Here is a 12,537-nt window from a genome sequence, read left to right as displayed (position 1 = left end):
TCTGTTGTTGTCTTTTTCCCCATAGCAAGTTTAGTGTCAGCAGGCTTTATTTCTTCTTTCCCCTCAACCAACATCTTTATTAATGGCCTGCAAGACTAGGCCACAGTGCATTAATGATATTTGCAAATAATATAATTTGAAGAAGAGCAGATACCACTATTCAGAACAAAGAAATAACATAAAAAGATATAGAGAATCATAGCAACCTGAGCGGAAAATAATGAAATTTTGTGTTTGTTTGGAGGCAGAGAGTAACAGGTTAAAGATAAGTAATTTAAACACAAATGTCCAGTAGATGGGAGGAAATTCAGGGTTTGAGAAATGTTCCTAGGTGACAAAGTGTGGGCAACTAGGACTGCTGCCAAAAGAAATTTTTGCAGTTCATCAGTGAATCTGCAATGGAAGGCACCAATCCAATGCCATCTTATCACTGAGTAATGTGTTACGTTCTGGGCTGGGTATTAATAAAAGATGACTTATGAGATGTATTCATAGACAAGGAACAAAAGTGGCCAGAGGACAGAAGGAGTACTGCAAAAAATCCTCAGAAGGCTTGTCCATATGATTTTTCCGGCACTAACATGGTCCAGCTGTCTCCCATACCAGCTGTGTAGGGAGGTTTGGGCAAGCATCTGTAAACGGAACAGAAAACAGCCTGTGTGACATGTTCTGGTGTATGAAGGACAGAGTGGGTATGGACAGGGCTATCTCTGATGGCCCCTGTACTTTGTCCCCAACCAATAACACATCTGGCACAGCATCACATGTCTGACATTGCCTAAATTCAGATATTTAGAGGAAAGTGAAGGAAATCTTGTGGCTTGAAGATGGTCAAAAGAGCAGGGAGAGAGTGGCTGCTCCACAAAAGAAGACAATTATTATTTTTGTGATCATTTAATGTTTGTAAAAATACACACCAAGAAATATGGGTGACTGCAATTATAACCATTGCATAATCAAATATGCATTTATTTTAAATAATGTTTTAATGACTATAGTAATTTTAATCATTCAGGTTTATGTGGGGGGAATAAATAATAATATTTGACAGATATTTTTTTTCTAGGTTCTCAAAAGCTATAACAATTGTTTGTTTTAAACAGCCATAGCCTCTAGTGAATGTAATAACTTTTGTCTTTAATTTGCATTGAAGAAGAAATGCACTTTGCTTGGCTCCTGCCTTTGCAGGGAGTAGCATTACTGTAATAATTGTTTAAATTGCATATATTTCTGGAAAAGGACTTTTTTGTCAATGGTACATTAAAAAAGGATGAAAAAGAAGTCCCTCTGAAACTGTGTCAAATCCTTTGTTTTTAAAGGGTGGTGATCTGGATTTTCAAAATGAAACAAACAGAGCATTCAAGGAGTACTCATTTTACAATTGCTTGTGTTTCTTAATAAAAACACTGAAAGCAGGCAGTTTGGTTCTTGTGGGTAGCTGTTTGAGAAATATAGGTTTAAAATTGATCTTACGTCTAGTGGTTTTGTAGCTGAGATTGCTTGCTGAGGTGATGCTTTCCAACTTCATACCATGTGGCCTTAGCTGTTGGCTGCCTTTCATACCATACTGGTAGGCAATCTTATTATCTTGCCTCCTTCCATGCTTTAGGCTGATGCATAGCAGAGGTGTGATCTGAAACGGGCTTGAATTTGGCAATACTGGAACACATGCAAGGGGAAGCTTCATTTATTGCTTGTGTTGAAGACAGGCATCCAAGGATGAGTGAACTGTAAAACAAAGCAAAACCGCGTAATGTAATTTCTCAATTTAGGATGTTTTCCTTGCTCTAGTTTGGAATATGTTGCACTTCACTGCAGTGAAATACAGCTAGGTACTCATTGATATTTCACTTTGCAGTGGGTGTATTTCCATTAACAAGAGGTAGATTAGGTGAAAGGAACAAAATGACCAAAATTCTTCATCTTGAAGACTATAGTAGCTGACTAGATGCGTATCCTGAGTTGTGTGCAGTTCTTCTCTTGGCCACATCTTTATACCGTCTTTATATATCTTTTTTCCATGAAAAAAGAAGTTGGAATAGAAACACTGCGGTGGCCTTGGGTCTGCTCACTAGCTACCTCCCTTTTTTGTCAGTCTCCTGTTCTGGGAATGGTTACAAGCAAGATAAACTAGGTGTCAGGTTCGCAGCCAAGATAATTCATACAATCATATAATAGTTTGGGTTGGAAGGGACCTTAAAGATCTTCCATTTCCAACCCCCTGCCATGAGGGGGAACACCTTCCATTGGATCAGGTGGCTCAGAGCCTCATCCAGCCTGATCTTGGAACACCTCCACGACTTCTCTGGGCAACCAGTTCCAGTGCCTCATCACTCTCACAGTCAACAATCTCTCCTAATATCTAACCTAAATCTCCCCTCTTTCATCTTAAAACCGTTACCCCTCATCCTATCACTATTCTCTCAGATAAAGAGCCTCTCCTCAGCTTTCCTGTAGGTCCCCTTTAAGTACTGGAAGGCTGCTATAAGGTCTTCCCAGAGCCTTCTCTTTTCTATGCTAAAGAACCCCAACCCTCCTAGCCATCCTCTTATGGGAGGTGCTACAGCCCTCTGATCATTTTTGTGCCCCTCCTCTGGATTCGCCTGTGCTGAGGGCTCCAGAGCTGAGTGTGGTGCCCCAAGTGAGTTCTCAAGGGAGTAGAATAGAGTGGGAGAGAATCAACCCCCTCAACCTGATGGGCACTCTTCTTTTGGTGCAGCCCATGATATGGTTGGCTTTCTGGACTGCAAGTGCGCGTTGTCAGCTCATGTTGAGCTTCTCATCCATTGTTAGTTAGTAATTAGAAATTACTTTCTACACAAACTGAGAGAAAGCTTGCTGAAGCAAGTATAAGCATGGGGTTTTTTTTCAGTTGAGGGATCTGTGTGAAAAAAAATTTCATAAAAGAAAAGCCGGGCATATTTGATTTCCTACCACTACCACTTTCATAGACAGCACATTTAAATGAGATTACATAATATTAGCAACTGTGAGCACAAAATATCCATTTGGTTTTGTGTTCAATATCTGTATGGCAACTCAGGGTAATTTGGAAAGAAGTACACATTTCATTCTAAGAAAGGTGATGACTCCTTTGTGGTTAGTACCACCTGGAGTTTTTCTTCAGACTGCTTATCAGCTGAACACAGTAAATAAACTGGATATCAGCACTGGTTTGAAGCTATAACACCCAGGTGCAGATATGGCAAGATTCACGAGTCCCTGTTTGCTTTCAAGTGCACCTGCAGCTTAACTCTTGAAGAAGTTCAGGTGTCCTTGAGTTCAAGTTGTTAACATGATACTGCCACTTCTGGGGGTTCCTCATTCAGGCAGCTGAAACTGATAATTACCTGAGGCTGAAGCTCAAGGGCTGATCCTTACCTAGGTGTTTCACCTACCTTTCTTGCCACTGTGGCCTGACTGTTAGAGATGAAGCTCACTTACACCTAGGAGAACAGCCCTAAAATAGGAGAGACCATGAATTGCTACTGCAAGTCAAGAATAGGGTGACAATAGCCCTTCTCTGGGATGTAGAGTCAAATGTTTTACTGAATTGGGCAGTGTGGGCACAGGAACAAAAATTGTCATTGGCCAAGTAAGCATTTTAGCCTTTGGGCTAGTGGCTAGCCAAGTTATGCTCGGCTTCTGCAAACTGGAAAAAGGCCTGAGACATTGGGATGGTAAGTCGATGAAATGATGGAAGCATCCAGCGTTGTGTGGCCGCTTCAACAGTGCGGGAGAACCGATGATGAAAATGCTGGGTGAGGATCAGCAACTAACTGTCTTCAAGAGATGAAGCTAGGCAGTGCTTCACTCACCTCACTGGTCCCTGAGCATTATTACTTAAACATCTGTTGCCCACACTGTATTGTAGATGGAGCGCTGGCACATGTTTTTGGGCTATGACTGCCACTGGGCAGCAGAGCTGATTAAAAAAACCCTGATGTTCTCTCATGACTTTGGGTTCAAACCAGGGCTATTGTGTGATTATGCAGCTCTCTGTAATCACAGTTTTACGCTCTGTTCTGTGGGCATTTTTTTGCTATTGTACTGTGATGTGAAAATGCAAAGCTGTTTTAATAATACTGAATTTTTATTCCATGTTTCCGTGGGTACTTTCAGAAAGAAGTAAGTACAAAGTTGATGATATTGTGTTTGTTTGTGTGTATCTGGCATGCTTGACCATACTGTTAACAACACTTTCCTCACTTGAACTGTGTAATTGTTTGTCAGCTGGTAAAATGATCAAATTGACCATTTCTCACTAGCCTGATATGACATGCTCTTTATGAAAAACCGCATCAACAACATGCACATCCTACGAAGAAAGGGCAAAATGCTGTAGGCAAAGTTTTAATAGTTGTTAGAACAGTTAGAATGTCTACTCTGTGTTGTTAAGAATTTGACACAGTGATTTGCTATAATTGTGCGAGGCTATCCTAGCTGTCAGAAGTGGAAATTAAATGAGATGACTGTTGGAGCCACTCCTCATGTCCTACTCTATTAAAATGGCTGTGGTTTTACTTATTCTTTGGGTTGGTTGTTGGTTGTTTGTTTTTTTTTTTTTGTAGAAGAGAGGGTGAAATTCAGACTACAAAGCAGTGCCTGGTAACATGCACCAGTATAGCTGAGTGCAGTATTTTTACTGTTTCACGTTACAGTCTAGATCAAAGATCTCCAGCTGCAGGACTACATAGTTCCCCTTGAAATATTACACAGTAAGCAGTCGCTGCAGATCAACTGATAAGGCTTGTGTCTAGGTGGGTCATGGGCTGATGATGTTCTCAATGTCTCAGCGGGTCATCATGCCCAGAGGTGGGAGCCTGTTGTGGCTGATGTCCTGTTGGTTGGAGAATGAAGGTGAATGTGAGAAGTGAGATGTGATGAGACAGATGTACAGTGGCTGGAGTAGAGTTGATACCCAAGACTGGTGCTGGTGTACACACGCAAACTAGGTCTGAGATCCCCACCTGCTTTGAAGTATCACAGAACTATTGCTGCTCAAACGTACTTGTCAGTTCCCTGAGCTTCCTTTGCTGGCTTCTGATCTTGGGAAACTGAAGTATCTGGAAAACAGACTGTAGAAGTGAAGCGTCGCAGGGGGAGGTTGAGGTTGGAGATTCAAAGAAAGAGGCGTGGTTTGTGCAGTTAGAGTTGAAATAAACCTGGAGAACTAATAGACATCACAGCTGACTGAGAATATGGTTTGTGGGCACTCGTTTCTCTCAGTTGCTGTGGTGATTCCTGTCCTTCACTGTCTTCTTATTCTGACCACTTATCACATTATCACTTGCATGGCAGTTTGTTCTGTGAAAACTAGTTTGTTTCCCCCAGGAAACAGCAGGAGGAGATAAAATGTCATGAAAAACTGTTAGGATGGTACAATGAAAATTATTTATGTTCTGACTAGGAGAGCAAGAATTGTAATTTAAGTATATATCAAAACATTCTGAGTAAAGTTGAAGTTGTGTTAACAAAACAATGATTTTCTTTACTATGAAGGAGAAATTCCTTTTAGTCTTGCTCTTAATACCTGTTATTCTCCATGTTCTTAACCACGGTCACAGGCATACAATATCAGCAAACTACAGAATCAATGTACAGGAGCCAAGTAAAAAGAAATGGAACATACTGTTTATATGGTGGCTCCAGACTTAAGCCCATTCCTGTAGTGGAAGGCAATCTAAAATACCGAAACTGAGCATGAGTTTAAAGTAGTTCTCTGGAAATGGGTTGCATTTGAGGAAAGTGTTTGTCGTATGCATGATCTGGGTTGGAGGGTTTGAAATACAATATTTATTTTAGATCCTTCTGACTGGGTATTGCTTTTAACAGTGACAGCTACAGTGACCTCAGTGATGACAGCTCTCCAGAGAAAGAAACAAGCTGAAATGATTGTATGAGATCACAGAAATGGATGATGCTACTGAGGTAAGTAGAATCATTTTGATACTGCTTGATGACATTTATTTCTTTTAGACTTAAAAGAGGAGACAAAGTTATCTTGATTCTCCCTTTTGTCTCGAATCCCATCTGAGAGCTTATGTTTTCTTCCTTGCCTGCAGCACTTAATTGTTCTCCTTTTCTGCTGCTTAACTCTGCAATTATCATATTTAAGTCTGCCGAGTGTTTTGGGTACAGCTTATATGTAGGATGCCGTACAAAATCAAGTTGTGTTAGTGTTTGAAGAAAATACAATGAAAATACATTTAAAAATTAAATTTTCTTTTTTTGTTACTTTATTTTCTAAGTTTGGATCACTGGCTACACCATGTTGAGGTGACTTTATGTTTTGCCTTAATATTCACCTGTAATTGCATTCGATGCATTGATACAACAAAGCCCAAGATAAATGGATTTTATCTGTAGAGTGATAGGCATACAAACAAGTTTTATAAAATCATAGCTTTGTTTGCCATAGGCTTTGACAAAGTGATGTTGGGGTGGGTTGGTTGTTTTTTCACCGGTAAACATGGTAACCATATATTTCCTTTCAGTTTGGAGATTGTATTTTCTGTGGGCCACCTGACCTCTGCAGGTTCTGGGCTTGAATTTTAGTCTTTCTTTATTATTCCTACACTGATTCATCAGGGTTGTGGCTGATGTTGTACTCTGGTACATATGTACATTCGTACATTTCAGTATTTTTGAGCACTTCTGTAAGCAGGACACAGTTTTCCCCTCCGATTTTATTCCTCTCACATGGTGCATTCACTAAGCAGCTGTGCAAAACAGATGATTAAGGCCGCATGTGAATGATGCATTTCTGCCTGATGGTCTCATGATTAAAACGCTGGTATGAGATGCTAGAATTGGAGTTTAGTCCTTAGCAACAGCATGAGTTTCTTCTACGACTTTTAGTGTATTTCTTTTTCATAGAATCATAGAATAGTTTGGGTTGGAAGGGACCTTAAAGATCTTCCAGTTCCAACCCCGCTGCCGTGGGCAGGGACATCCCACCAGACCAGGCTGCCTGAGGCCCCATCCAGCCTGGCCTTGAACCAGGGATGGGGCAGCCACAACTTCCCTGGGCAACCTGTGCCAGTGCCTCACCACCCTCATGGTGAAGAAATTCTTCCTTATGTGTAGCCTAAATGTGCCCCTCTCCAGTTTATACCCATTCCCCCTCATCCTATCACCACAATCCTTTATGAACAGTCCCTTTCCAGCTTTCCTGTAACCCCTTCACATACTGGAAGGTCACTATAAGATCTCCTTGGAGCCTTCTCTTCTCCAGTCTGAACAAGCCCAACTCTCTCAGCCTGCCCGTGTATGGGAGGTGCTCCAGCCCTCTTATCATCTTTGTAGCCTCCTCTGGACCCGTTCCAACAGTTCCATATCCTTCTTATGTTGAAGTTTCCAGAACTGGACACAATACTCTAGATGAGGTCTCATATACCATGTTAAAGATAACAGTACATCCTCAAGACATGAGAGTGGAGAACAGAATGTTAAATGATTCCATGTTCTACATCACTATGGCTCTGTTTCTTGAGAGCAACACAGCACAGCCTCTTTAGCTTTGACTTTGCTTTTCTCAATGGAATTTATGAATGGTAATTCTCAGTTTACCAGTGCAGTTGTAGCTTTTTCAGTGCTTGCATGAATGTACTTTTGTGATGCTTTTAAATAGTTCTCAACAGTCAAGCTGATTTTGTTTGAACATGTCACTAGTGGATACTAATTATATTCAACAGAATTACTCTAGAAAAGATTAACTAATTTGAGATATAAAATAACACTAGAGGCATTAGCTCATTTATTTTTATCTCAGGGTGAATTTTGCCCATTAATCAGAGGTGGTTACACTTGTAGACTATATTTAGCTTTTGGTTTTGCGTTATGCTGTTTGACCTAGTTGAAATGCATCTACTTGTAGTATTTACTATAGGACTGCTTTGAAGTCAGTCATTTGAGATTTGAGAGAAACTGATGTAAGCATGAAATAAACTGAGTTAGAAAAGAAATGCTTTTATTCATTAATTTCTTTTTGCTTATTTTTCCTTCCTCTCCCTCTTTTTTTGATTTTGACAGAAAGTTTGGAACAGGACAATATCGAATAGAAGAAAGTAGAAGAGTAAGCTATCCTCATAGCGTCTCCTCCTATACTGCTTTCAATAATTCTCTTTACAGAAGACAGCTTTACTGTCTGTAGCAAACACTGTTCTGCATAAATGCTGTTTCTCTTTAAAAATGACAAAATGGTTGTGCACCTTAGCTGTTAATCATTATCGAAATTGTCTTGTATTTCAGAGTGATCTCAAGTGAATATGTATTAATTCACTAGCTCGCAACTGTTCTTGATTTGAAGGAAGATTTGGTTGTTTTCAGTTCATCTTAGAACAGCAAGATAAAATTCATTAGTTCTTGCGAATGAGAGGGAATGCACTAAAAATAAGGGAAAGTTTTCTTATCCATAAGCAGAAGAGAACTGTTTCAGGTTTATTTCCCTATTAATCTTGTTGTATATATGTATTTTTTTTAACTTTTTTTTGCTGTTCAGTATGTACAAATGAGAAATTGTTTCTGTATTTCAGGTATTTGTAATTACAATAATTGATGTTCTATACGTCTCTTCACTTTACTTTTATAAGTGATTTTGCTTTACAGAGGTTCAAGTTTATTTGCTCTGTTTCTCCTGAAAGGCTGACAGTACTAACCTACAAAATTACTGAAGTGATATTGGAAGGTAGTTTTGTATTTATATTTTGCAAGAGAGAAAGTAAATATACTCATATGTTAAAATGTAATTCGAACACTTGTATGAAAGTTGTAGAGGAACCAGTCATAGAACTGGAGCATTATCTGGGCTCCAGCTGCACAACGCTCAGTTAATCTCAGTAAATGAGAATAAAGGTGAATTAAAGTTCACCCTTGTTTAATCTCATGCAGTGACCACTCCATGGTAATGACACTCATTCCCCAGCAGGATAGGAGAGTGCATTTTAATTTAGAAATCACAAGTTATTCCATTGCATGACAGTTACAGCAGTCCTGCAAAGCCAGGACTGCACTCTGAATCGCTGCAGTAGAAGGGGAAGGAGAGAGGTGCTATGCCGTGTTTAAGGCTGGATCCTGTTAGCAATGTGCCATCATCAGATTCGTCACAGAAGCTGGACCTGAGGTACATAACTGATGGGCCGCAAATGCCTGGGGCACTCTTTCCTGTAAAGAAAACCTGTGAATTTTGAGATTTGTGTTTCAGTATGGTTTTGAGCAAAGTGAATTTTAATTCATCAAAAGGTGAACAAAAATAAGAAGCACCATGTCCCTTATTACAGCCTTGTAAAACAGTAAGTTTGAAAGCTTTGCATTGCTTTAGAAAAACTCAGGTTACATAGCCAATTTCTCTCTTCGCTAAAAGAAGTTTTAATGGTAATGAAATATAAAACGTATTCCTATGGCAGCGTTTTTTTTTGAAGTGGTTTGCAAATGCGTGCCTTAGAAACAGCAGGTATTGACAGAATTGGTGTTGCTGTATGTCTTCCCCAATGGGAGACATTGTCCACTGGTTTGTGAAATGTGTGGCATTTCCTAAGATTGTCTGTAATCTGCAAATGTATTTTCAAATATATTAAATTGTGTTATTCGGAAGCATTTAACTCCTGTGTTAAAGAGTCGTGGTACCAATTGTGAACTGTGGTGTCAAAGGGTGAATTTTTCCTTTAGTCATGACCCAGTTGTAGTATCTGTGTGATTTATCAAAAAAATGGTGGGGACAAGAAGACGTGTCACCTGGAGTGAAGCTGGAAACTTGATCTTCCAGTGCCATTGCCAACCCTCTTCCTGCTAACTGTGGTACACAGAGCAGTATCCTGGAGATAAACACGTCCTTGTCACAAGGAGTCCGTTTCCTACTTGACCTGACAGAAGCAGCAGTGTGCCATTTCCAGAGTGGAAGAAGGCAAGCCAAATCCTGGGCTGTATTAGGAGTGTCACCAGCAGGCTGAGGGAGGTGATCCTTTCCCTGTATTCAGTCCCGGTGAGGCCACACCTGGAATGCTGGTCTCTCCAGTACAAGAGGGCCATGGACGTACTGGAAAGAGCCCAGTGAAAGGCCACTAAGGTGATTAAAGGACTGAAGCATCCCTTCTGTGAGGAAAGGTTGAGAGTGTATTGGTTTGGGCTGGGACAAAGTTTATTTTTTTCATAGTAGTGAGTACGGCTGTGTTTTGAATTTGTGCTGAAGAGCGTTGATAACAGAGGGATGTTTTAGTTACTGCTGAGCAGTGCTTACACAGAATCAAGGGCTCTTCTGCCTCTCACGCCACCCCACCAGTGAACAGGCTGGGAGTGCACTACGAGTTGGGAGGGGACACAGGTGGGACAACTGACTCCAGCTGACCAAAGGGGTATTCCATACCGTATGATGTCATGCTCAGCAATAAAAGCTGGGGGAAGAAAGAGGAAGGCTCTTTTCAGTGGTGTCCAGTGGCAGGACCAGAGGCAATGTGCACAAACTGAAACAGGAGGCTCCATCTGAACATCACAAAACACTTTTTTCACTGTGAGGGCTTCCAAGCCCTAGCACAGGTTGCCCAGAGAAGTTGTGGAGTCTCCATTCTTGGAGATACTCAAAAGCTGCTTGAGTAGTGGTCCTGGGCAACTGGCTCTAGGTGTCTCTGCTTGAGCAGCAGGGGTGGACTATATGACCTGAGACAATGAGGAATGTTTGCTTGGCCCATTCCTTATTAGGAATTAGGAATACTTGCGGAAGTGTTCTGAAGCCACTGAATTGATACTGTATTCATATCACACAAAATGTGACTTTGTTGATTACACAGGGTGATATCAAAGAGGGCTTACTGTCATCTGGGATTCGTGGGACTCAGGCATGGTTCTCCTAAATTCCTCTGCAGTCCTGTAAGCCTTAGTTTGCCAGGAAGACAGTGGAGGTTTTGAGCAACAGCTTGAAAGTAGAGGCTGAGTTCCCTGCAAGAACCTGTGCAAGCAGGAATTGCAGCCCTAAGCTAAAGGAAGTTTTCAGGAAAGAAGAGGCAGATTGGCATTCACAGCAGGGGCAGGAGCTTGCTGCCCAAAAGGATGTGGAGGTGGTTAAGAGAGGATCAAGTATAAAACAAATGACTGACCTACCTACCTGAGCTAACTTCCTCATGGAAGCAATGATACAGTTACCATAGCAATGCAAATGAAAGGTTATCCTGAACTCGATGTGTGTCTTGATGACAGTACGGAGTGTAATTACAGCATGTAGGACTTCTTGAGTCAGCTTGGCTACAGCTGGCAGTGAAGCCAGATCAGCACGGAAATGAACAGGGGCTGTGGAAATCTACATGGGACTGCCTGAAGCTCGTTTCCCCCAGTTTCACTGTTTGCATGTGTGAGGTGACTAAAATTTGCTGTGAAAGGGAGTAAGGTGGATCAAGGAGGGAATCAGAATAATTTAGTTCTTGGGAGAGCATGGGCTCCTCCGGCATCCCGAGGGATGCTGCAAGATGATGGGGGAGCAAACAAGCAACATAGTACTTTCTGTACCTAGGGCTGAATAATACCTCATCCTTGCACACAAGCAGGAGTAAGCTCCTTCACTCGGGCATCTACATGAGAGTCGTGATATATTCCTGTACCTCAGCATTTTATCCCACAGTGTTTAGTTTTTCCCTGCTAGCGTAGTGAATTGGTAGCTGTTAACTCTGTGATAACTTCCAGACAAACTCTTCTTACCAGTTCACTCTGTCCCCATTGTTGACGTGGTCAGTGCTTTGTTCAAGGATTTCACTCATTTTGCCAATTAGCAGCTTTTATATTTTTGATGGCAGTGAACTCCGTGTTTGAGATACTTCTACCTGTGTCAAGCTGTCAGTACTGATTAGATTTTTCAGATGTTAAACTGTAACTGAATTGTTAATCATTGTGTGCTGACATGGTGAAATGAATTAAGAACTCATCTAAAATAAGGATATAAAAATAATATAAAAATTTCTATTGTTTAGGAGGTTTGTATTTGTGAAAATCCCCTAAAATGACTCAAAATGTTTACATAAACATCTATTAGATATCCAAAGAAACTGTCTATGTTGCCTCAGTTGGAAGTTCATTCTGAAAAGCAATTTAAGAAATATTGATTTTCCATTTTTGGTTGATTCTCTTGATCTTTTAACTACGTGGGTTTTCTTTTAATGTGAATTAACTTTTCACAGAGCACAGAGGTCGACAAGTTCTGTTGTTCTTTCTTTGCGTAAAAATGAGTCATTTTCAGTACTGTCTGGTTCATTGCTCCTTAAAATTACTTGTGGATTGCAGGATCTTACATCCTGACCTGACTAGCTGACCTGTTGCTAGAATAATGTGTGTTAAACTCTTTCATCTTGTCAAAACTGTGTACTTTAGTCTTTACACTTTGATGGTTTGTTTATATATAAAATATTCTCTCTGCTCGTAACACCCAAGTTCAGTTGAGGAAATTGGTTACCTTATTGGACTCCAGGTAATGTGCTTTCACAGACTTGGATCAGGGCCTAGAAATCCAGCTTTGCCTGAAATGTAGACAACATTCTGTGTTTCAGGCGTGCTCCT

General features: G+C 40.7%; 1 protein-coding gene across 1 annotated transcript in view; it reads left to right on the top strand.

The window, feature by feature from the left end:
* CTPS2 (CTP synthase 2) overlaps nucleotides 1-9,609 on the top strand; it is a 71,566-nt gene extending 61,957 nt beyond the window's left edge. The window contains exons 17-18 of the mRNA XM_009565563.2: nucleotides 5,836-5,931; nucleotides 8,035-9,609. Of these exons, the coding sequence (XP_009563858.2) occupies nucleotides 5,836-5,890 (55 nt within the window). The 3' untranslated portion in view covers nucleotides 5,891-5,931; nucleotides 8,035-9,609. The remainder of the gene's footprint in view (nucleotides 1-5,835; nucleotides 5,932-8,034) is intronic.
* The last annotated feature ends 2,928 nt before the right edge of the window (nucleotides 9,610-12,537 follow it).

The sequence above is a fragment of the Cuculus canorus genome, chromosome 1, assembly GCF_017976375.1.
Source record: "Cuculus canorus isolate bCucCan1 chromosome 1, bCucCan1.pri, whole genome shotgun sequence".
NCBI lineage: Eukaryota > Metazoa > Chordata > Aves > Cuculiformes > Cuculidae > Cuculus > Cuculus canorus.
The sequence above is the reverse complement of the archived record's forward strand: the minus strand, read 5'-3'. Positions and strand labels throughout refer to the sequence as shown.